The sequence below is a fragment of the Mustelus asterias genome, chromosome 13 (assembly GCF_964213995.1).
Source record: "Mustelus asterias chromosome 13, sMusAst1.hap1.1, whole genome shotgun sequence".
In the NCBI taxonomy this organism is placed as follows: Eukaryota; Metazoa; Chordata; class Chondrichthyes; order Carcharhiniformes; family Triakidae; genus Mustelus; species Mustelus asterias.
Window position 1 is genome coordinate 1,410,177 of NC_135813.1, and position 24,474 is coordinate 1,434,650.

General features: G+C 49.0%; 2 protein-coding genes across 4 annotated transcripts in view; both read left to right on the top strand.

Annotated features, from left to right (window-relative positions):
• Window positions 1-24,474, top strand: part of LOC144502320 (retinoic acid receptor RXR-alpha-A-like) — a 423,978-nt gene that overhangs the window by 232,809 nt on the left and 166,695 nt on the right. The window lies entirely within an intron of this gene.
• LOC144502318 (protein spinster-like) overlaps window positions 1-24,474 on the top strand; it is a 49,045-nt gene that overhangs the window by 14,964 nt on the left and 9,607 nt on the right. The window contains exons 5-8 of the mRNA XM_078226137.1: window positions 6,246-6,468; window positions 12,439-12,632; window positions 23,279-23,363; window positions 24,136-24,333. Of these exons, the coding sequence (XP_078082263.1) occupies window positions 6,246-6,468; window positions 12,439-12,632; window positions 23,279-23,363; window positions 24,136-24,333 (700 nt within the window). The remainder of the gene's footprint in view (window positions 1-6,245; window positions 6,469-12,438; window positions 12,633-23,278; window positions 23,364-24,135; window positions 24,334-24,474) is intronic.

Genomic DNA, 24,474 nt, shown 5'->3' on the forward strand with positions numbered 1-24,474 from the left:
ACTTCTACATAAAGGGCAAAAGAGTAACTAGGGAGAGAGTAGGTCCTCTTAAGGATCAACAAGGTCATCTATGTGCGGATCCACAAGAGATGGGTGAGATCCTAAATGAATATTTCTCATCAGTATTTACTGTTGAGAAGTGCATGGATGTTAGGGAACTTGGGGAAATAAATAGTGATGTCTTGAGGAGTGTACATATTACAGAGAAGGAGATGCTGGAAGTCTTAAAGCGCATCAAGGTAGATAAATCCCCGGGACCTGATGAAGTGTATCCCAGGATGTTGTGGGAGGCTAGGGAGGAAATTGCGCGTCTCCTAGCAGAGATATTTGAATCATCGATAGTCACAGGTGAGGTGCCTGAAGATTGGAGAGTGACTTTGTTTTAGAAGGGCTGCAGGGAAAAGCCTGGGAACTAGACCGTTGAAAATAACGTCTGTTAGAAGGTATTCTGAGAAACAGGCATTTCGTGAGGCAAGGACTGATTAGGGACAGTCAGCATGGCTCTGTGAGTGGAAAATCATAGTTAGTAAGTTTGCAGATGATACCAAGATTGGTGGCATAGTGGACAGTGAAGAAGGTTATCTACGATTGCAACGGAACCTTGATCAACTGGGCCAGTGGGCTGACGAATGGCAGATGGAGTTTAATTTAGATAAATGCAAGGTGATACATTTTGGTAGATTGAACCAGGGCAGGACTTACTCAGTTAATGGTAGGGCACTGGGGAGAGTTATAGAACAAAGAGATCTAGGGGTACATGTTCATAGCTCCTTGAAAGTGGAGTCACAGGTGGACAGAGTGGCGAAGAAGGTATTCGACATGCTTGGTTTCATTGGTCAGAACATTGAATACAGGAGTTGGGACGTCTTGTTGAAATTGTACAAGACATTGGTAAGGCCACACTTGGAATACTGTGTGCAATTCTGGTCACCCTATTATAAAAAGGATATTATTAAACTAGAAAGAGTGCAGAAAAGATTTACTAGGATGCTACCGGGAATTGATGGATTGAGGTATAAGGAGAGGCTGGATAGACGGACTTTTTTCCCTGGAGCGGAGGAGGTGTAGGGGCGATTTATGGAGGTCTATAAAATAATGAGGGGCATGGATAAGGTAGATAGTCAATATATTTTCCCAAAGGTAGGAGAGTCTAAAACTAGAGGGCATAGGTTTAAGGTGAGAGGGGAGAGATACAAAAGGTTCCAGAGGGCCAATTTTTTCACACACAGGGTGGTGAGTGTCTGGAACAAGCTGCCAGAAGTAGTAGTAGAGGCGGGTACAATTTTGTCTTTTAAAAAGCATTTAGATAGTTACATGGGTACGATGGGTATAGAGGGATATGGGCCAAACGCAGGCGACTGGGACCATCTTAGTGGTAAAAACCTAGCGCATGGACATGTTGGGCCGAAGGGCCTGTTTCCATGCTGTAAATCTCTATAAATGAAGTCTCGAGGTGAGTGGATCTCAGAACACAGAAACATTAAGACACAAATATCCAAAATGGGCAACACATCTGGACAAGGTCATTGAAACAACTCCGAAAGCAAGATCCCGGGACTGTCTCCCAAGGCATCAAACAAAGGTTTTGTCTACTCTCTGGCATCATGTCAATGAACTGAACAATTCTCCCCTTAGAGCCAATACTTATCCCTCAACCAACATCACAGAAACAGATGGTCTAGTCATTATAAAATTGGTGCGTGTGTGGGATCTTGCTGTGTGCATATTGGCTGCCATGTTTATACATTACAACAGTGACTGGAAAGCAATTTGTCGTATCCAGGGGTTGGATATTCCCAGTGAAGCAGCGAGAAACATGAGGTCATTCAGTGCCTGGATTGAGTGAGGCAACCGGTGAGGCCAAAATGGCCATTGGTGGTGAAGGCTCATCGCAGGCCCGCAGGGGTCATCACTGGGTTAGAGGGTAGGGTCTGGCCAATGGCGTCATCACTGGCCAGGTAGGGTCACCACTGGCCTGACAGGGTCATCACTGACTCATAGGTCATCAACTAAATTCATACTTTACTTCAGTCTTCACAAAGGAAACCATGAATCATGTACCAGAAGTTCTGAGAAACACAAGTTTTAGTGAGGAGCTGAAGGAAATTATTAGTAGAGAAATGGTTTGGGGGAAATTAATGGGATTGAAGGTGGATAAATCTCCAGGTCCTGATAATCTTCATCCTACAGTACTTAAGGAAGTGGCCCTGGAAATAGCAGATAGTGGTTAATTTCCAAAATTCTTTGGACTCTAGAATGGTTCCTACAGATTGGAGGTTAGGTAGTGTAAGCCTGCCATTCAAAAAGGGAGGTAGAGATTAAACAGGGAATTATAAACCAGTGAACCCAATGTGGTGGTAAGGAAGTTGTTAGAATCTATTTTCAAGGATTTCATTATTCGCCATTTGGAAGGCAGTGGTATAATCAGACAAAGTCAGCATAGATTTACAAAAGGGAAATCATGCTTGACAAATCTACTGGAATTCTTTGAGTATGTAACTAGGAGAGTTGAGCAGGGAGAACTGGTAGATGTGGTTTATTTAGACTTTCAGAAGGCTTTCAACAAGGCCTCACATAGAAGACTATTATGTAAAGTTAAAGCACACGTGATTGCAGGTAGTGTCTTGAGATGGATAGAAAGCTGGTTAGCAGATAGGAAGCAAAGAGTTGGAATTCTGATTGGCAGTGACTAGTGGGGTACCGCAGGAATCTATCTGTGCTAGGGCCCTAACTGTTCACACTATCTATTAATATTTTGGACGAGGGAACTGAATGTTTTATCTCCAAATGTGCAGATGATACAAAGTTAGATAGGAGGGTGAGCTGTGAGGAGGATGCAGAGATGCTTCAGGGTGATTTGGACAGGCTGAGTGTGTGGCATGGCAGATGCAGTATAATGTGGATAAATGTGAGGTTATCCACTTTGGTAGCAAGAATAGAAAGGCAGATTATTATTTGAAAGGGACCTTGATGTCCTCGTGTATCAGTTGCTGAAAGTAAGCGTGCAGGTACAGCAGGCAGTAAAGAAGGCAAATGGTATGTTGGCCTTCATTGCGAGAGGCTTTGAGTATAGGGATAGGGATGTTTTGCTGCAATTGTATAGGGTGTTGGTGAGGCCACACCTGGAGTATTGTGTGCAGTTTTGGTGTCCTTACCTGAGGAAGGATGTCCTTGCTATAGAGGGAGCAAAGGTTTACCAGGCTGATTCCTGGGATGGCAGGTCTGTCATATGAGGAGAGACTAAGTGAATTAGGATTATATTCATTGGGGTTGAGAAGAGTGAGGGGGATCTCATAGAAACTTATAAAATTCTAACAGAGTTCATCAGGGTAGATTCAGGAAGAATGTTCCCGATGGTGGGGGGAGTCCAGAACTAGGGGTCATAGTTTGAGGATAAGGGGTAAACCTTTTAGAACTGAGGTGAGGAGAAATTTCTTCACCCAGAGGGTGGTGAATGTGTGGAATTCACTCCCACAGAATGTAGTTGAGGACAAAACATTGTCTGATTTCAAGAAGAAATTAGATATAGCTCTTGGGGCTAAAGGGATCGAGGGATATGGGAGGAAGGGGGGATCAGGATATTGAATTTGATGACCAGCCATGAGCAGAATGAATGTTGGAGCAGGCTCGAAGGGCCGAATGGCCTCCTCCTGCTTCTAGTTTCTAGGGATGGGAATTTACAGCCTCGCTCGCCCCGAAACCATAAAATCCCGCCCGCGGTCAATGGACCTTTCATGGTCCTCCCCTCGACTGCTCCAATTCCCGTGACGGCAGGGCAGTAAAATCCAGCCAATGTTTCTGTGTATTACTGGCCCGATGGGGTCATCACTGGCCCGATGGGGTCATCACTGGCTCAATGGGGTCATCACTGGCCCGATGGGGTCATCACTGACCCAATGGGGTCATCACAGGCCCGATAGGGTCATCACTGGCCTGATGGGGTCATCACTGGCCCGATGGGGTCATCACTGGCCCGATGGGGTCATCACTGGCCTGATGGGGTCATCACTGGCCTGGTGGGGTCATCACTGGCTCAATGCGGTCACTACTGGCCCGATGGGGTCATCACTGGCTCAATGCAGTCATCACTGGCCTGATGGGGTCATCACTGGCCCGATGGGGTCATCTCTAGCTTGATGAGAACATCACTGGCCCGATGGGGTCATCACTGGCTCAATGGGGTCATCACTGGCCCGATGGGGTCATCACTGGCCCGATGGGGTCATCACTGGCTTGATGGGGTCAACACTGGCCCGATGGGGGGTCATCACTGGCCCGATGGGGGGTCATCACTGGCCCGATGGGGGGTCATCACTGGCCAGATGGGGGGTCATCACTGGCCCGATGGGGGGTCATCACTGGCCCAATGGGGGGTCATCACTGGCCCAATGGGGGGTCATCATTGACCCAATACAGTCATCACTGGCCCAATGCGGTCATCACTGGCCTGATGGAGTCATCACTGACCTGATGAGGTCATCACTGGCCCGATGGGGTCATCACTGGCCCGATGGGGGTCATCACTGGCCTGATGGGGTCATCACTGGCCTGATGGGGTTATCACTGGCTCAATGGGATCATCACTGGCTAAATGGGGTCATCACTGGCTCAATGGGGTCATCACTGGCCCGATGCAGTCATCACTGTCCCGATGCAGTCATCACTGGCCCGATGCAGTCATCACTGGCCCGATGCAGTCTTCACTGGCCCGATGCAGTCATCACTGGCCCGATGCAGTCATCACTGGCCCGATGGGGTCATCACTGGCCCGATGCAGTCATCACTGGCCCGATGGGGGGTCATCACTGACCCAATACAGTCATCACTGGCCCAATGCGGTCATCACTGGCCCGATGGGGTCATCACTGGCCCAATGCGGTCATCGCTGGCCCGATGGGGTCATCACTGGCCCAATGCGGCCATCACTGGCCCGATGGGGGTCATCACTGGCCCGATGGGGTCATCACTGGCCCAATGCGGCCATCACTGGCCCGATGGGGTCATCACTGGCCCAATGCGGCCATCACTGGCCCGATGGGGTCATCACTGGCCCGATGGGGTCATCACTGGCCCAATGCGGCCATCACTGGCCTGATGGGGTCATCACTGGCCCAATGGGGTCATCACTGGCCTGATGGGGTCATCACTGGCCTGATGGGGTTATCACTGGCTCAATGGGGTCATCACTGGCTAAATGGGGTCATCACTGGCTCAGTGGGGTCATCACTGGCCCGATGCAGTCATCACTGGCCCGATGCAGTCATCACTGGCCCGATGCGGTCATCACTGACCCGATGGGGTCATCACTGGCCCGATGGGGGGTCATCACTGACCCAATGTGGTCATCACTGGCCCAATGTGGTCATCACTGGCCCGATGGGGTCATCACTGGCCCAATGCGGTCATTGCTGGCCCGATGGGGTCATCACTGGCCCAATGCGGCCATCACTGGCCTGATGGGGTCATCACTGGCCCGATGGGGTCATCACTGGCCCAATGCGGCCATCACTGGCCCGATGGGGTCATCACTGGCCCGATGGGGTCATCACTGGCCTGATGGGGTCATTACTGACTCAATGCGGTCATCACTGGCCCGATGGGGTCATCACTGGCCTGATGGGGTCATCACTGGCCCAATGGGGTCATCACTGGCCTGATGGGGTCATCACTGGCCTGATGGGGTTATCACTGGCTCAATGGGGTCATCACTGGCTAAATGGGGTCATCACTGGCTCAGTGGGGTCATCACTGGCCCGATGCAGTCATCACTGGCCCGATGCAGTCATCACTGGCCCGATGCAGTCATCACTGGCCCGATGGGGTCATCACTGGCCCGATGGGGGGTCATCACTGACCCAATACAGTCATCACTGGCCCAATGTGGTCATCACTGGCCCGATGGGGTCATCACTGGCCCAATGCGGTCATTGCTGGCCCGATGGGGTCATCACTGGCCCAATGCGGCCATCACTGGCCCGATGGGGTCATCACTGGCCCGATGGGGTCATCACTGGCCTGATGGGGTCATCACTGACTCAATGCGGTCATCACTGGCCCGATGGGGTCATCACTGGCCTGATGGGGTCATCACTGACTCAATGCGGTCATCACTGGCTTAAGCCCAAGATCATTATTAGGAGGAAAGGGAAACATTAAATTTGAATATGAAAGTGAAGACCGGACGTTAATATTCCGGCCAGATTCAGTTGTTAATTGCGCTGATTTTCTGCTGATTTCTTTCTTAGGGCTGGAGATGGGCCTTTATTGTCAGCGCTATCCCAGGGTTCATCGTTAGTGCTATTGTGCTGCTGACAGTTCGCGAATCTCCGCTTGCAAAGACCAATAATGAGAGGAAAGCCGTAACGAGTCACAAACTGAGCATGAGACAGAAAGTATTGCAGGGTCTGCGACCATTCACCACACCCTCCCTTCTCCTCCTGTGTGCGGCTGGCTCTGTCAGGAATGCAGGTAAAGAGGCTGAGAGACACATTTACACACCCCATCACATCCCAGCAACATGCAACCTGGACAAACACTAGAATATTCATCCTGGAATGTTCCATAGAATGCAGTCCAAACCCTCATTACCCTGATAGATAATGGAAAAATACTGCGGATGCTGGAATCTGAAACAAAAACAGAAAATGCTGGAAAATCTCAGCAGGTCTGATGGCATCTGGAGAGAGAATAGAGCCAAGGTTAGCATTTTCTGCTTTTGTCCCACATGACCCCTTATTCCCCAAGTTCTTTAATGTCCAACTCAGGACGATTTCACAGGGAATCGAAGTTCCATTTATCAAGAGGTTCAGATTTAAATCCATCCTTACTCGATCTGACTGCTCTCAAATCAACCTCACAAAATCTGTGAGCCTACCGTCAGAATCAGCAAGCACCATCTGTTACCATGTCACATCAATGAAAAAGATAACTTTACACAGCATTAGATACAGAGTAAAGCTCCCTCTACACTGTCCCCCAGTAAACACTCCCAGGACAGGTACAGCACGGGGTTAGATACAGAGTCAAGCTCCCTCTACACTGTCCCCATCAAACACTCCCAGGACAGGTACAGCACGGGGTTAGATACAGAGTAAAGCTCCCTCTACACTGTCCCCCATTAAACACTCCCAGGACAGGTACAGCACGGGGTTAGATACAGAGTAAAGCTCCCTCTACACTGTCCCCCATTAAACACTCCCAGGACAGGTACAGCACGGAGTTAGATACAGAGTAAAGCTCCCTCGACACTGTCCCCATCAAACACTCCCAGGACAGGTACAGCACGGGGTTAGATACAGAGTAAAGCTCCCTCTGCACTGTCCCCCATTAAACACTCCCAGGACAGGTACAGCACGGAGTTAGATACAGAGTAAAGCTCCCTCGACACTGTCCCCATCAAACACTCCCAGGACAGGTACAGCACGGGGTTAGATACAGAGTAAAGCTCCCTCTGCACTGTCCCCCGTTAAACACTCCCAGGACAGGTACAGCACGGAGTTAGATACAGAGTAAAGCTCCCTCAACACTGTCCCCATCAAACACTCCCAGGACAGGTACAGCACGGGGTTAGATACAGAGTAAAGCTGCCTCTACACTGTCCCCATCAAACACTCCCAGGACAGGTACAGCACGGGGTTAGATACAGAGTAAAACTCCCTCTACACTGTCCCCATCAAACACTCCCAGGACAGGTACAGCGTGGGGTTAGATACAGAGTAAAGCTGCCTCTACACTGTCCCCATCAAACACTCCCAGGACAGATACAGCACGGGGTTAGATACAGAGTAAAGCTCCCTCTACACTGTCCCCATCAAACACTCCCAGGACAGGTACAGCACGGGGTTAGATACAGAGTAAAGCTCCCTCTACACTGTCCCCCATCAAACACTCCCAGGACAGGTACAGCACGGGGTTAGATACAGAGTAAAGCTCTCTCTACACTGTCCCCCATCAAACACTCCCAGGACAGGTACAGCACGGGGTTAGATACAGAGTAAAGCTCCCTCTACACTGTCCTCATCAAACACACCCAGGACAGGTACAGCACGGGGTTAGATACAGAGTAAAGCTCCCTCTACACTGTCCCCCATCAAACACTCCCAGGACAGGTACAGCACGGGGTTAGATACAGAGTAAAGCTCTCTCTACACTGTCCCCATCAAACACTCCCAGGACAGGTACAGCACGGGGTTAGATACAGAGTAAAGCTCTCTCTACACTGTCCCCCATCAAACACTCCCAGGACAGGTACAGCACGGGGTTAGATACAGAGTAAAGCTCCCTCTACACTGTCCACCATCAAACACTCCCAGGACAGGTACAGCACGGGGTTAGATACAGAGTAAAGCTCCCTCTACACTGTCCCCATCAAACACTCCCAGGACAGGTACAGCACGGGGTTAGATACAGAGTAAAGCTCCCTCTACACTGTCCCCATCAAACACTCCCAGGACAGGTACAGCACGGGGTTAGATACAGAGTAAAGCTCTCTCTACACTGTCCCCCATTAAACGCTCCCAGGACAGGTACAGCATGGGTTAGATACAGAGGAAAGCTCCCTCTCCACTGTCCTCATCAAACACACCCATGAGTACAACATGGGTTAAGAGCTTGAATTAGGAAGCTGAGTTTTCATAGAATCCCTACAGTGGAGAAGGAGGCCATTCAGCCCATCGAGTCTGTACCAACCACAATCCCACCCAGGCCCTATTCCCGTAACCCCACATAGTTACCCTGTTAATCCCCTGACACTAAGGTCAATTTAGAAACACAGAAACATAGAAAACTACAGCACAAAACAGCCCCTTTGGCCCCACAAGTTGTGCCGAACATATCCCCACCTTTTAGGCCTACCTATAACCCTCCATCCTATTAAGTCCCATGTACTCATCCAGGAGTCTCTTAAAAGACTCTATTGAGTTCGCCTCCACCACCACTGACGGCAGCCGATTCCACTCGCCCATCACCCTCTGTGTGGAAAAACTTCCCCCTAACATTTCCCCTGTACCTACCCCCCAGCACCTTAAACCTGTGTCCTCTCGTAGCAGACATTTCCACCCTGGGAAAAAGCCTCTGAGAGTCCACCCGATCTATGCCTCTCAACACCTTATATACCTCTATTAGGTCTCCTCTCATCCTACGTCTCTCCAAGGAGAAAAGACCGAGCTCCCTCAGCCTATCCTCATAAGGCATGCCACTCAATCCAGGCAACATCCTTGTAAATCTCCTCTGCACCCTTTCAATCTTTTCCACATCCTTCCTGTAATGAGACGACCAGAACTGAGCACAGTACTCCAAGTGGGGTCTGACGAGGGTCTTATATAGCTGCATCATTATCCCCGGACTCCTAAACTCAATTCCTCGATTGATAAAGGCCAGCACACCATACGCCTTCTTAACCACCTCCTCCACCTGCGGGGCCGATTTTAGAGTCCTGTGGACCCAGACCCCAAGGTCCTTCTGATCCTCTACCGTACTAAGAGTCTTTCCCTTTATATTGTACTCCTTTATCCCATTCGACCTGCCAAAACGGACCACTATGCATTTATCTGGGTTGAAGTCCATCTGCCACTTCTCCGCCCAGTCTTGCATCCTATCTATGTCCCTCTGTAACTTCTGACATCCCTCCAGACTATCCACAACCCCACCAACCTTCGTGTCGTCGGCAAACTTACCAACCCATCCCTCCACTTCCTCATCCAGGTCATTTATGAAAATGACAAACAGCAAGGGTCCCAGAACAGATCCCTGGGGCACACCACTGGTGACCGACCTCCCTTTAGAAAAAGACCCATCCATACCCACTCTCTGCCTCCTTTGGGCAAGCCAGTTCTGGATCCACAGGGCAGCAGCCCCTTGGATCCCATGCCCTCTCACTTTTTCGAGAAGCCTTGCATGGGGGACCTTATCGACCGTCTTGCTAAAATCCATATAAACCACATCTACCGCTTTCCCTTCGTCAATGTGTTTAGTCACATTTTCGAAGAACTCCACCAGGCTCGTAAGGCACGATCTGCCTTTGACAAAGCCATGCTGAGTATTCTTGAACATACTAAACCTCTCTAAATGCTCATAAATCTTGTCCCTCAGGAACTTCTCCATCAGCTTACCAACCACTGAGGTTAGACTCACCGGTCGGTAATTTCCTGGGCTATCCCTATTCCCCTTCTTGAAAATAGGAACCACATCCGCAATCCTCCAATCCTCCGGCACCTCTCTCGTCTCCATCGACAACGCAAAGATCATCGCCAGAGGCTCTGCAATCTCTTCCCTCGCCTCCCACAGTAACCTGGGGTACATCCCATCCGGACCCGGCGACTTATCTATCTTGATGCCATTCAAAGATTCCAGCACAACCTCTTTGTTAAAGTCCACATACTCAATCTTTTCAGTCTACCGCAAGCCCACAGTACATCCACCCAGGTCCTTCTCCTCTGTGAAAACCGAGGCAAAATCCTCATTAAGCACCTCTGCCATTTCTACTGGTTCCGTACAGATTTTCCCGCCTTCACCTTTTATAGGCCCTATTCCTTCACATCTCATCCTTTTACTCTTCACATATTTATAGAACGCCTTAGGGTTTTCCTTAATTCTACTTGCCAAGGCCTTCTCGTGACCCCTTCTGGCTCTCCTAATTTCCTTCTTTAGTCCCTTCCTACAAGCCGTATACTCATCTAGATCCCTATCTTCGCCAAGCTCTCTGAACCTTTTGCACGCTTTCCTTTTCTTCTCGACAATGTCCCGCACAGCTTTCGTGCACCATGGTTCCTTTAACCTACCAACTCCTCCCTGTCTGCTCGGAACGTTGTCCTGTAGAACCCTAGACAGACATTCCTTGAAAAACTGCCATCTCTCTTCAGTAGATTTCCCCGAGAATACCTCCTTCCAATTTACTCTAATTTGCTGCCTTATGTCTTCATATTTCCCCTTACTCCATAGAAACACTTTCCTAGCTTGCCTGATCCTCTCTTTTTCCAATGCAAGCATAAAGGAGATAGAGTTATGATCGCTATCCCCAAGATGCTCTCCCACTGAGAGATCTGACACCTGTCCAGGCTCATTGGTCAGTATCAGATCAAGTACAGCCTCTCCTCTTGTAGGCTTGTCCACATGCTGTGTCAGGAAACCCTCCTGAACATACCTAACAAACTCCTCCCCATCCAATCCCCTTACCCTAGGGATATTCCAATCTATGTTTGGGAAATTAAAGTCTCCCATCACAACAACTCTGCTATTATTGCAACTCTCCAGGATCTGTTTCCCTATCTGCTCCTCCACCTCCCTGTGACTATTGGGCGGCCTATAGAAAACTCCCAGCAAAGTGATCGACCCCTTCCCACTCCGAACTTCCATCCACAGAGACTCTGTAGACAATCCCTCCATAGCATACACCTTCTCTACAGCTGTGACACTATCCCTGATCAGCAGTGCCACTCCACCCCCTCTCTTGCCTCCCTCCCTGTCCTTCCTGAAACATCTGAATCCCGGCACCTGTGGTATCCAGTCCTGTCCCTGAGACATCCAAGTCTCCATAATGGCCACCACAGCACACTTCCAGGCATCGATCCACGCTCTGAGCTCATCCCCTTTATTCACTATACTCCTGGCATTAAAGTAAACACATCTCAATCCTTTGGCCTGAGCTCTCCCCTTCTCTATCCCCCGTCCATCCTCCCTCTTGCACCGTCTATAACCCTTCTCTGTTTGCGAGCTAAGTTCCTCGCCCCCAGTCACCTCGTCTCGATCCCCTCCCCCCAACCTATCTAGTTTAAACTCCCCCCAGTCGCCTTAGCCAACCTTCCCGCCAGGATATTGGTCCCCCTGGGATTCAAGTGCCACCCGTTTTTCGTGTACAGGTCACACCTGCCCCTAAAGAGGTCCCAATGGTCCAGGAACCTGAATCCCTGCCCCCTGCACCAGTCCCTCAGCCACACATTCATCCTCCACCTCACTCCATTCCTGCCCTCACCCTCTCGTGGCACAGGCAGCAATCCTGAGATTACTACCTGGCATGGCCAATCAACCTAACTCGCACATCTTTGGAGTATGAGGGCAAACTGGAGCACCCGGAGGAAACCCACGCAGACACGGGGAGAACATGCAGACTCCACACAGACAGTGACCCGAGGCTGGAATTGAACATGGGTCCCAGGCGCTGTGAGGCAGCAGTGCTAACCACTGTGCCACCGTGCCACCCTGATTAATCTGATTCATTTGAGTTCTTTCGGGGAAGAAGGATGCAGTACTTATCCAGCCTGGACCAAACCATGTCTCCCATTCCGTTCCCAATCATTCCTAGCCCCTGAAACATCCGAGTGAGATTCTCAGGGCAATAAATCCTGGACATGTGGTGGGAATGAATGTGGAGAATGTGAAGCTGGAATGATGGTTTTCCCACCATCTGCTCCCTGAACTGACAGACTGATTGGCTCATTTCAGGAGGCTATGTTTGGGCCTACAACACCCAACTCTATTTCAACTTGTACCACAGTGCTGCCGATGTGGGTCGCTGGTTGTCCTGGATACCTCTAGTAGGAGGCTGCCTTGGGGCTCTGTCTGGAGGGTACATTTCAGATCGATTGGTGAAGAGAAGAGGACTATATGCCCGTGTCTGGGTCCTGGTCATCAGTCAGGTGAGTGAATCCTCCCAATTGTACAGCTCCCGAAACCCTTAAAATCCCAACTGCCAGCACAGCGCCTCTGAGGGAGGGGGCTCGGAGAGGCTGGCCTGGGTTTGGAGGATTAAATTCAGCATCTTAACCAAATGTTTAAAATCAGATTCTGTGGAGAGAAATAATTCCCTCTGGATGCCCGAACTGAGGGTCAGTGCTGAGGGAGTGCCGCACTCTCAGAGGGTCAGTGATGAGGCAGTGCCACACTGTCAGAGGGTCAGTGCTGAGGATGTGCCGCACTGTCAGAGGATGAGTGCTGAGGAAGTGCCGCATTGTCAGAGAGTCCGTACTGAGGGAGTGCCACACTGTCAGAGGGTCAGGACTGAGGGAGTGCCGCACTGTCAGAAGGTCAGTACTGAGGGAGTGCCGCACTGTCAGAGGGTCAGTACTGAGGGAGTGCCGCACTGTCAGAGGGTCAGTACTAAAGAACAAAGAACAGTACGGCACAGGAAACAGGCCCTTCAGCCCTCCAAGCCTGTGCCGCTCATTGGTCCAACTAGACCATTCGTTTGTATCCCTCCATTCCCTGACTGCTCATGTGACTGTCCAGGTAAGTCTTAAACGATGTCAGCGTGCCTGCCTCCACCACCCTACTTGGCAGCGCATTCCAGGCCCCCACCACTCTCTGTGTAAAAAACGTCCCTCTGATATCTGAGTTATACCTCGCCCCTCTCACCTTGAGCCCGTGACCCCTCGTGATCGTCACCTCTGACCTGGGAAAAAGCTTCCCACTGTTCACCCTATCTATTCCCTTCATAATCTTGTACACCTCTATTAGGTCTCCCCTCATTCTCTGTCTTTCCAGGGAGAACAAGCCCAGTTTACCCAATCTCTCCTCATAGCTAAGACCCTCCATACCAGGCAACATCCTGGTAAACCTTCTCTGCACTCTCTCTAAAGCCTCCACATCCTTCTGGTAATGTGGCGACCAGAACTGGATGCAGTACTCCAAATGTGGCCTAACCAGCGTTCTATACAGCTGCATCATCAGACTCCAGCTTTTATACTCTATACCCCGTCCTATAAAGGCAAGCATACCATATGCCTTCTTCACCACCTTCTCCACCTGTGTTGCCACCTTCAAGGATTTGTGGACTTGCACACCTAGGTCCCTCTGTGTTTCTATACTCTTGATAGCTCTGCCATTTATTGTATAACTCACCCCTACATTAGTTCTTCCAAAATGCATCACTTTGCATTTATCTGGATTAAATTCCATCTGCCATTTCTCCACCCAATTTTCCAGCCTATCTATATCCTGCTGTATTGTCCGACAGTGTTCATCGCTATCCGCAAGTCCAGCCATCTTCGTGTCATCCGCAAACTTGCTGATAACACCAGTTACACCTTCTTCCAAATCATTTATATATATCACAAAAAGCAGAGGTCCCAGTACAGAGCCCTGCGGAACACCACTGGTCACAGACCTCCAGCCGGAAAAAGACCCTTCGACTGCTACCTTCTGTCTCCTGTGGCAAGCCAGTTCTCTACCCATCTAGCCACCTCTTCTTGTATCCCATGAGCCTTAACCTTCTTAATCAACCTGCCATGAGGGACTTTGTCAAATGCCTTACTGAAATCCATATAGACGACATCCACGGCCCTTCCTTCGTCAACCGTTTTTGTCACTTCCTCAAAAAACTTCTCCAAATTTGTAAGGCACGACCCCCCTCTTACAAAACCATGCTGTCTGTCACTAATGAGATTGTTCCGTTCTAAATGCGCATACATCCTGTCTCTAAGAATCCTCTCCAACAACTTCCCTACCACAGACGTCAAGCTCACCGACCTATAATTACCCGGGTTATCCCTGCTACCCTTCTTAAATAACGGTACCACATTCGCTATCCTCCAATCCTCAGGGACCTCACCTGTGTCCAATGAAGAGACAAAGATTTCTGTCAGAGGCCCAGCAATTACATCTCTTGTCTCCCTGAGCAGTCTAGGATAGATGCCATCAGGCCCTGGGGATTTGTCAATTTTAATGTTACCGAAAAAATCTCACACTTCCTCCCTTGTAATAGAGATTCTCTCTAACGGGTCAACACCTCCCTCTGAGACACTCCTAGTCAACAAGTCCCTCTCCTTTGTGAATACCAATGCAAAGTATTCATTTAGGATCTCCCCTATTCCCTTGGGTCTAAGCATAATTCCCCTCCTTTGTCCCTGAGAGGTCTGACCTTTTCCCTGACAACTCTTTTGTTCCTAACATATGAACAAAATGCCTTAGGATTCTCCTTAATCCTGTCTGCCGAGAACATTTTGTGACCTCTTTTTGCCCTTCTCACTCCCCGTTTGAGTTCTTTCCTACTCTCTCTGTATTCCTCCAGAGCTCCATCTGTTTTCAGTTGCCTGGACTTAACGTACGCCTCCCTTTTCATTTTAATCAGATCCTCAATTTCCCTGGTTATCCACGGCTCTCGAATCCTACCTTTCCTATCTTTCCTTTTTACGGGCACATGCCTATCCTGCAGCCTTATCAATTGTTCCTTAAAAGACTCCCACATACCAGACGTGGACTTACCCTCGAACAGCCTCTCCCAATCAACGTCCACCAATTCCTGCCTAATCCGGCTATAGTTAGCCTTCCCCCAATTTAGCACCCTATCCTTAGGACAACACTCGTCCTTGTCCATTACTATCCTAAAGTTAACAGAGTTGTGGTCACTATTTGCCACATGTTCCCCTACCGAAACTTTGACGACCTGACCGGGCTCATTTCCCAGAACTAGATCCAGTATAGCCCCCTCTCTAGTTGGGCTATCTACATACTGTTCCAAAGAACCTTCCAGTACGCATTTTACAAATTCCTCCCCGTCCAGACCCCCAGCCCTAAGCACTTTCCAGTCTATACCAGGGAAATTGAAGTCTCCCACTATAACAACGCTATTTTGTCTGCACATATCCAGATTCTCCTGACATATCCATTCCTCCACTTCCCGTGGGCTGTTGGGTGGCCTGTAGTACACCCCCAGCATAGTGACTGCACCTTTCCTGTTTCTGAGCTCCACCCACAGCGACTATTACATGACCCCTCTAAATTGTCCACCCCCTGCACCGCTGTAATACTGAGGGAGTTCCGCACTGTCAGAGGGTCAGTGCTGAGAGAGTGCCGCACTGTCAGAGGGTCGGTACTGAGGGAGTGCCGCACTGTCAGAGGGTCAGTGCTGAGGGAGTGCCGCACTGTCAGAGGGTCAGTACTGAGGGAGTGCCGCAGTGTCAGAGGTTCAGTACTGAGGGAGTGCCGCACTGTCAGAGGGTCAGTGCTGAGGGAGTGCCGCACTGTCAGAGGGTCAGTACTGAGGGAGTGCTGCACTGTCAGAGGGTCAGTACTGAGGGAGCGCCGCAATGTCAGAGGGTCAGTACTGAGGGAGTGCTGCACTGTCAGAGGGTCAGTACTGAGGGAGTGCCGCACTGTCAGAGGGTCAGTACTGAGGGAGTGCCGCACTGTCAGAGGGTCAGTACTGAGGGAGTGCCGCACTGTCAGAGGGTCAGTACTGAGGGAGTGCCGCACTGTCAGAGGGTCAGTACTGAGGGAGCGCCGCACTGTCAGAGGGTCAGTGCTGAGGGAGTGCCACACTGTCAGCGGGCTAATACTGAGGGAGTGCTGCACTGTCAGAGGGTCAGTACTGAGGGAGTGCCGCACTGTCAGAGGGTCAGTACTGAGGGAGTGCCGCACTGTCAGAGGGTCAGTACTGAGGGAGTGCCGCACTGTCAGAGGGTCAGTACTGAGGGAGTGCCGCACTGTCAGAGGGTCAGTACTGAGGGAGTGCCGCACTGTCAGAGGGTCAGTACTGAGGGAGTGCCGCACTGTCAGAGGGTCAGTGCTGAGGGACGCCCTGGAAGAATTTTATGAGTTTTAATGAGGTCACCACTCATTTTTCGGAACTCCAGGGAATACAGATCCAGGCTCCTCAATCTCCCACAGAAGGCAATCCCAACATCCCAGGGATTCGTCTGGTGAACCTTGAATGCACTCCCTCTATGGCAAATGAAGGGACATAAACTGTCCATAATGCTCCGGGTAAGATCTCACCACGGCTCTATATAAATGCAGCAAGGCAGCTTCACTCCGGTGCTCAAACCTCCTCATGATGAAGGCCAACATACCATTTGCCTTCCTAATTGGCTGCTGCACTTCCATACCAGCTTTTCGTGACTCTTAAACAAGGACACCCAGGTCCCTTTGGACATCAACATTTCCCAATCCCTCACCATTTGAGAAATATTCTGTCTTGCTGTTTTTTCTGCCAAAGTAAAAAGTTTAAAATCACATGGGCTGGATAGATAGCTACAGAACTGGCTTGGTTATAGAAGTCATGATGTGGAGATGCCGGTGTAGAAACTTGATGTCTGTGTCGATATGCGCGATCTTCTTGGCGATCCTCTCCACTTGGAGCCGGCAGTTTGCGGTGTCTATGGTAGTCATGATGTGGAGATGCCGGTGTAGAAACTTGATGTCTGTGTCGATATGCGCGATCTTCTTGGCGATCCTCTCCACTTGGAGCCGGCAGGTGTGGCTTTTGCTACCAAATAAACCTGTTGGACTTTAACCTGGTGTTGTTAAACTTCTTACTTGGTTATAGAAGACAGAGAGTAGCGGTGGAAGGGTGTTTTTCAGAATGGAGATCTGTAGCTAGTGGTGTTCCTCAGGGATCAGTGCTGGGACCTCTGCTGTTTGTAGTATATATAAATGATCTGGAGGAAAATGCGGAGGGTCTGATTAGTAAGTTTGCGGATGACAGGAAGATTGGTGGAGTTGCTGATAGTGCCGGGGATTGTCAGAGGATACAACAGGATATCGAAACATTGGAGACTTGGGCACAGAAATGGCAGATGGAGTTTAATCCGGACAAATGCGAGGTGATGCATTTTGGGGGATCAAATTTAGGTGTGAATTATACTGTAAATGGCAGAACCTTTAGGAACATTAACATACAGAGGGATCTGGGAGTACAGGTCCACTGTTCCCTCAAAGTGGCAACACATGTGGCCAAGATGATTAAGAAGGCTTATGGCATGCTTACCTTCATCAGCCGGAGCATTGAGTACAAGAGTTGTGAAACCATGTTGCAGCTATATAAAACCTTGGTTAGGCTGCATTTGGAGTATTGCGTGCAGTTCTGGTCACCACACTACCAGAAGGATGTGGAAGCTTTGGAGAGAGTGCAAAGAAGGTTCACCAGGATGTTGCCTGGTCTCGAGGGTGTCGGCTATGAGGAGAGGTTGAATAAACTAGGATTGTTTTCACTGGAAAGACGGAGGCTGAGGGGAGACCTGATAGAGGGTCTACAAAATGATGAGAGGCACAGACAGGGTGGAGAATCAGAGGCTTTTCCCCAGGGTGGAAGTGTCAATTACAAGGGGGCACAGGTTCAAGGTGAGAGGGGGAAAGTTTAAGGGAGATGTGCGGGGGAAGTTTTTCACACAGAGAGTGGTGGGTGCCTGGAACGCGCTGCCAGAGGAGGTGGTGGAAGCAGGGACATTAACAACATTTAAGAGGCATCTGGATGGGTCCATGAATAGGGAGGGAATAGAGGGATACGGACTGGGTAAGGGCAGAAGGGTTTTCTTTTAGTTTACTGCGGGCATCATGATCAGCACAGGCTTGGAGGGCCGAAGGGCCTGTTCCTGTGCTGTACTTTTCTTTGTTCTTTGTGAATAATTTCACAATTATATTCCATCTGCCGCATCCGAGCCCATTCACTCAGCCTGTTCAAGTCCCCTTGGATCCTCCTCACAACTTACATTCTCACCCATCTTAGTGTCATTAGCAAATTTGAAAATGTTACAGTTGGTCCCTATATCCAAATCATTTTATCGATTGTGAACAGTTGTGTCCCCAGCACTGATCCTTGTGGTACCCCCACTTGTAACACCCCACCATCCTGAGAAAGACCCATTTATTCCTACTCTCTGCTTTCTGTCTGCCAATTCTCAATCATACTTGTATATTAACACAATCCCATGCACTCGAATTGTATTTACTATCCTTCTGTGTGGGACCTTATCGAAAACCTTCTGAAAATCTAAATAGAGCACATCCACTGGTCCTCCTTTATCTATGCTACAAGTAACAGGATTTCCCTTTCATTGATCTATGCTGACTCTGCCCAATTTTATCATTGTTTTCTAAGTGTCCAGTTATCACATCCTTTACACAGATTCTAACATTTTCCCACGACAGACCTCAATCTAACGGGTCTGTAGTTCTCTGTTCTCCCTCTCCCTCTCTTCTTTGACAATACAGTTACATTTGGATATTACATTACTGGATATTTTCCAGTCCAACCTTTACAGAATCTATAGAATTTTGAAAGATAATCACCAATTCATCCATTATCTCTCGAGCCGCCTCCTTCAACGTGAGCCTCATCTGATCCAGAGATTTAGCAACATTCAAATCCAATTGGCTTTTCCAATATTACCTCTTTATTCATACTAACCTCTCGGTTCCTCAGTTTCACAAGCCCCTTCGTCACCGAGTGTTTCTCAGACATTGTCAGTGTCTTCTTCTGTGATGACAGACACCAAGGAGCTGGTTAGCTTCTCTGCCATTTCCCTATTCTCCATTATAAATGTTCCTGTGTCCAGCAGTAATGAGACCACCTTTGTCCAAGTTAATCTTTTCCTTTTCACATAGCTGAAGAAGCTTTTACAGTCCACCTTCGTGCCTCTGGCTGGTTTGCAAACAGATTCTCTTTTCCCTTTCTTTATCTGTTTCTTGGTGCTTCTTTGCCGGATTCTAAACTGCTCCCAATCCTCGGGTTCACCGCTTTTTCTGACATGCTTACTCGCCACTTCCTCTGATCAAATGCAAACTTTAACTTCTTTCACCAACTGCCATTGATTAACCTTTGCCTTTGGCTGTTTGTGCTGAGAGGAGTGTAGACCTGTTGTAAACCATGTCGTATTTCTTTAAATGCTGGCCACTGAATATCAACAACTGGAGTACTGGGTGCACTTCTGGTCATCGCATTACAGGAAGGACATACTTGCTCTGGAGAGAGTACAGAGAAGATTTACAAGAATGTTGCCCAGGCTGGAGAATTGTAGCTATGAGGAGAGATTGGGGTTGTTTTCCTTGGTAAGAAATCTCACAACACCAGGTTAAAGTCCAACAGGTCTTTTTGGTAGCACAAGCTTTTGGAGCACTGCTCCTTCATCAGGTGAGTGGGAGTTGTGTTCACAAACAGAGCATATACAGACGCGAACTCAATTTACAAGATAATGGTTGGAATGCAAGTCTTTACAATAATCAAGTCTTAAAGGTACAGACAATGTGAGCGGAGAGAGGGTTAAGCACTTTCAAAAGTGTGTTAACCAGGGTTCAGGGTAAACACATTCCTCTTAGAGTGGAGGGCAAGGCTGGCAGAAGTCGGGAACCCTGGATGACTCGGGATATTGAGGCCCTGGTCAAGAAGAAGAAAGAGGCACATGACATGCATAGGCAGCTGGGATCAAGCGAATCCCTTGAAGAGTATGGGGGATGTCGGAGGAGAGTTAAGAGAGAAATCAGGAGGGCAAAAAGGGGACACGAGATGGTCGGTGCAGACTCGATGGGCCGAATGGCCTCCTTCTGCACTGTAGGGTTTCTATGATTCTATGAGATTGTTTTTGCAGAAAAGGCAAAGGAGAATCCAAAGAGCTACAAATACGTAAAGGGCAAAAGAGTAACAAGGGAGAGAGTAGGGCCTCTTAAGGATCAACAAGGTCATCTATGTGCGGATCCACAAGAGATGGGTGAGATCCTAAATGAATATTTCTCATCAGTAATTACTGTTGAGAAAAGCATGGATGTTAGGGAACTTGGGGAAATAAATAGTGATGTCTTCAGGAGTGTACATATTACAGAGAAGGAGGTGCTGGAAGTCTTAAAGCGCATCAAGGTAGATAAATCCCCGGGACCTGATGAAGTGTATCCCAGGACATTGTGGGAGGCTAGGGAGGAAATTGCGGGTCCCCTAGCCGAGATATTTGAATCATCGATAGTCACAGGTGAGGTGCCTGAAGATTGGAGAGTGGCAAATGTTGTGCCTTTGTTTAAAAAGGGCTGCAGGGAAAAGCCTGGTGTGTGTGCGAGTGCGTGTGTGTGTGTCTGTGTGTGTGTAAATTGTTGGAAGGTATTTTGAGCGACAGGATCTACAGGCATTTAGAGACACAAGGACTGATTAGGTACAGTCAGCATGGCTTTGTGAGTGGAAAATCATGTCTCACAAATTTGATTGAGTTTTTTGAAGGGGTAACCAAGAAGGTAGATGAGGGCAGTGCAGTTGATGTTGTCTACATGGACTTTAGCAAGGCCTTTGACAAGGTACCGCATGGTAGGTTGTTGCATACGGTTAAATCTCACGGGATTCAGGGTGAGGTATCTAAGTGGATACAAAATTGGCTTCTTGACAGAAGCCAGAGGGTGGTTGTAGAGAGTTGGTTTTCAAACTGGAGGCCTGTGACCAGCGGTGTGCCTCAGGGATCAGTGCTGGGTCCACTGTTATTTGTCATTTATATTAATGATTTGGATGAGAATATAGGAGGCATGGTTAGTAAGTTTGCAGATGACACTAAGATTGGTGGACAGTGAAGAAAGTTATCTCCAATTGCAACGGGATCTTGATGAATTGGGCCAGTGGGCTGACGAATGGCAGATGGAGTTTAATTTAGACAAATGCGAGGTGATGCATTTTGGTAGATTGAACCAGGGCAGGACTTACTCAGTTAATGGTAGGGCGTTGGGGAGAGTTACAGAACAAAGAGATCTAGGGGTACATGTTCATAGCTCCTTGAAAGTGGAGTCACAGGTGGACAGAATGGTGAAGAAGGCATTCGACATGCTTGGTTTCATCGGTCAGAACATTGAATACAGGAATTGGAATGTCTTGTTGAAGTTGTACAAGACATTGGTAAGGCCACACTTGGAATACTGTGTGCAATTCTGGTCACCCTATTATAGAAAGAATATTATTAAACTAGAAAGAGTGCAGAAAAGATTTACAAGGATGCTACAGGGACTTGATGGATTGAGTTATAAGGAGAGGCTGGATAGACTGGGACTTTTTTCTCTGGAGTGTAGGAGGCTGAGGGGTGATCTTATAGAGGTCTATAAAATAATGAGGGGCACAGATCAGCTAGATAGTCAATATCTTTTCCCAAAGGTAGGGGAGTCTAATACCAGTGGGCATAGGTTTAAGATGAGAGGGGAGAGATACAGAAGTGTCCAGAGGGGCAATTTTTTCACACAGGGTGGTGAGTGTCTGGAACAAGCTGCCAGAGGTAGTAGTAGAGGCGGGTACAATTTTGTCTTTTAAAAAGCATTTAGTTAGTTACGTGGGTAAGATGGGTATAGAGGGATATGGGCCAAATGCGGGCAATTGGGATTAGCTTATGGGTTTTTTTTAAAAAAGGGCGGCACGGACAAGTTGGTCCAAAGGGCCTGTTTCCATGTTGTAAACCTCTCACGAGGATATCAGTGACCTACGAAGCACAGGTTAAAGAGATGTGTATTGTCTCCAGCCAGGACACTTAGTGAGATTTTGCAAGCCCAGGCAAGTTGTGGGGGTTACAGATAGTGTGACATGAACCCAAGATCCCGGTTGAGGCCGTCCTCATGTGTGCGGAGCTTGGCTATCAGTCTCTGCTCAGCGACTCTGCGTTGTCATGAGACTTGATTACCTGTAAAGATTCGCATTCCAACCATTATCTTGTAATTGAGTTTGTGTCTATGTATGCCCTGTTTATGAACACAATTCTCCACTCACCTGATGAAGGAGCAGCGATCTGAAAGCTCGTGATTCCAAATAAACCTGTTGGACTTTAACCTGGTGTTGTGAGACTTCTTACTGTGCCCACCCCAGTCCAACGCCGGCATCTCCACATCATGTTTTCCTTGGACAGAGAAGGCTGAGGGGTGACATGATTGAGGTACAGAATTGTGAGGGGTCAGGGAGGGAGTAGACAGGAGGAACCTGTTTCCCCTGGCAGAGAATTCCAGAGGACAAGGAATCAGGATAAGCGGCAGTAGGTGTAGAGGGGACGTGAGGAGGAATATTTTTACACAGAGGGTGGTGGGTGTCTGGAATTGGCTGCCTGAGTTGGTGGCAAACCCTTTTAAAAACTACCTGGATCTGCGCGTTAAGCGGTGTAAGACACAGGGCTATGGGTTGGGTGCAGGAAGAAAGGGGATCTGGGTGTCTTTGGGCTGGCATGGACAAGATAGGCTGAATGGCCTCCTCCTGTGTGGGATCATTTCTATGGCTCTCTATCCCGTTGATCTCTCCGTACCGCTGGCCCTTCCAGGTGGAGCTGTGGCCACGAATCAGGGTGATTGTTTCCGACCCTCTGTCATTGACACTCAGCTGCCCTTTAATTACAACATGTACGTGTGCGTGTGCATGTTGAGGAGCTGGGAAGGATGGGTTGTCCCTGAGAGAACCTGTCCACTGACCCCCCCTCTGTGTGAATCTGTAGCATTGCGAGAGCAGCAACAACTCAGGGAAACTCATTGAAAGTGAGCTGTGATTTGGTGAGTTTGAAGTTGCAGCTCAGAGTTTGGGGGGTTTGGGTCAGTGGATTCACTGCTGTGTCTGGATAATGGTCTCTGTTTCCTGCAGGCACTCGCTGCTCCCTTTGTGGCTGGAGCTCTCTGGCTGAATCCTCCCTACTGCTTTCTGTCATTAATCCCATCCAATATAATCGGTGAGTCTAACATTAACTTTCCACAGAAACATGGCGATGGGGTGAACGGATCAGGTACAGGGATAGGAGCTTCCCTCCGGAAAAAGGGAACTGAGGTCAAGAATATTTCCATATCCTGAATACCCCCAGGGGGGAGCGGCTACTCAATGGAATCTTCCTTGGCTGGCCAATCAACGACCAGGGAGCAGGCTGGACTGGCCAATCAATAGCCAGGGAGCAGGTTGGGCTGGCCAATCAACGGTCAAGGAGCAGGTTGGGTTGCCCAATCAATGGTCAGGGAGCAGGTTGGGTTGGCCAATCAATGGTCAGGTAGCAGGGTCATTGTCCATTTAAAGATGGCAGTTAGCTTCTCAAAGCTGGAGAACCAATCAGAGGCCTTGCAACTTGAGAAGAGTTGGAGGCTGTCGAGGGTAAATAAGCGCAGGGAGTCTCTCTCCAACTTTTGAAAGCTTTAATTGGCCTCAGTCAGACCATTACGATGGTGTCCGCTCTCTGAATGTGTGCATAGGAACCCTGCCTCTCAATCCACACCAATGGCCCAGAGCTCGGTTAAAGTGACAACGTGGCACAGTGACCGGGATGTATTTCAGCTCAAACCCGCCTCTAGTCCCAGTGGGGGTGGTTTTAGAGATGGGGGTCGGGGAAACTCATCTGTAGGTGAGATTCTAGTTGTGGTTTGATTTTCTGTTCATTTACTTTGAGCTAATGTCCAGTGAGAAGGTGTTTTACTCTCTGAATAACCTCCTCTCTCTTTCTCTCTCTTTGCCCCCAGGTGAGATGGGGATTGGGGTCACCTTAACCATCATCGTTGAGTTGGTCGCCCCCTCAATTCGCACTCCAGTTGTGGCCATTTACATCTTCATCATTTCCAATGTGGCAGGCAATGCGCCATTGCTGGTGACACCCCTGACCAGGCTGTGGGGACTGCGGGTTGCACTGCTCGTACTGTGTCCAGGAATGTACATCATTGGTATGTCACTCACTCACTCACTCACTCACTCACTCGCTCGCTCACTCGCTCGCTCGCTCACTCACTCGCTCGCTCACTCGCTCACTCGCTCACTCACTCGCTCGCTCACTCACTCGCTCACTCACTCGCTCACTCACTCGC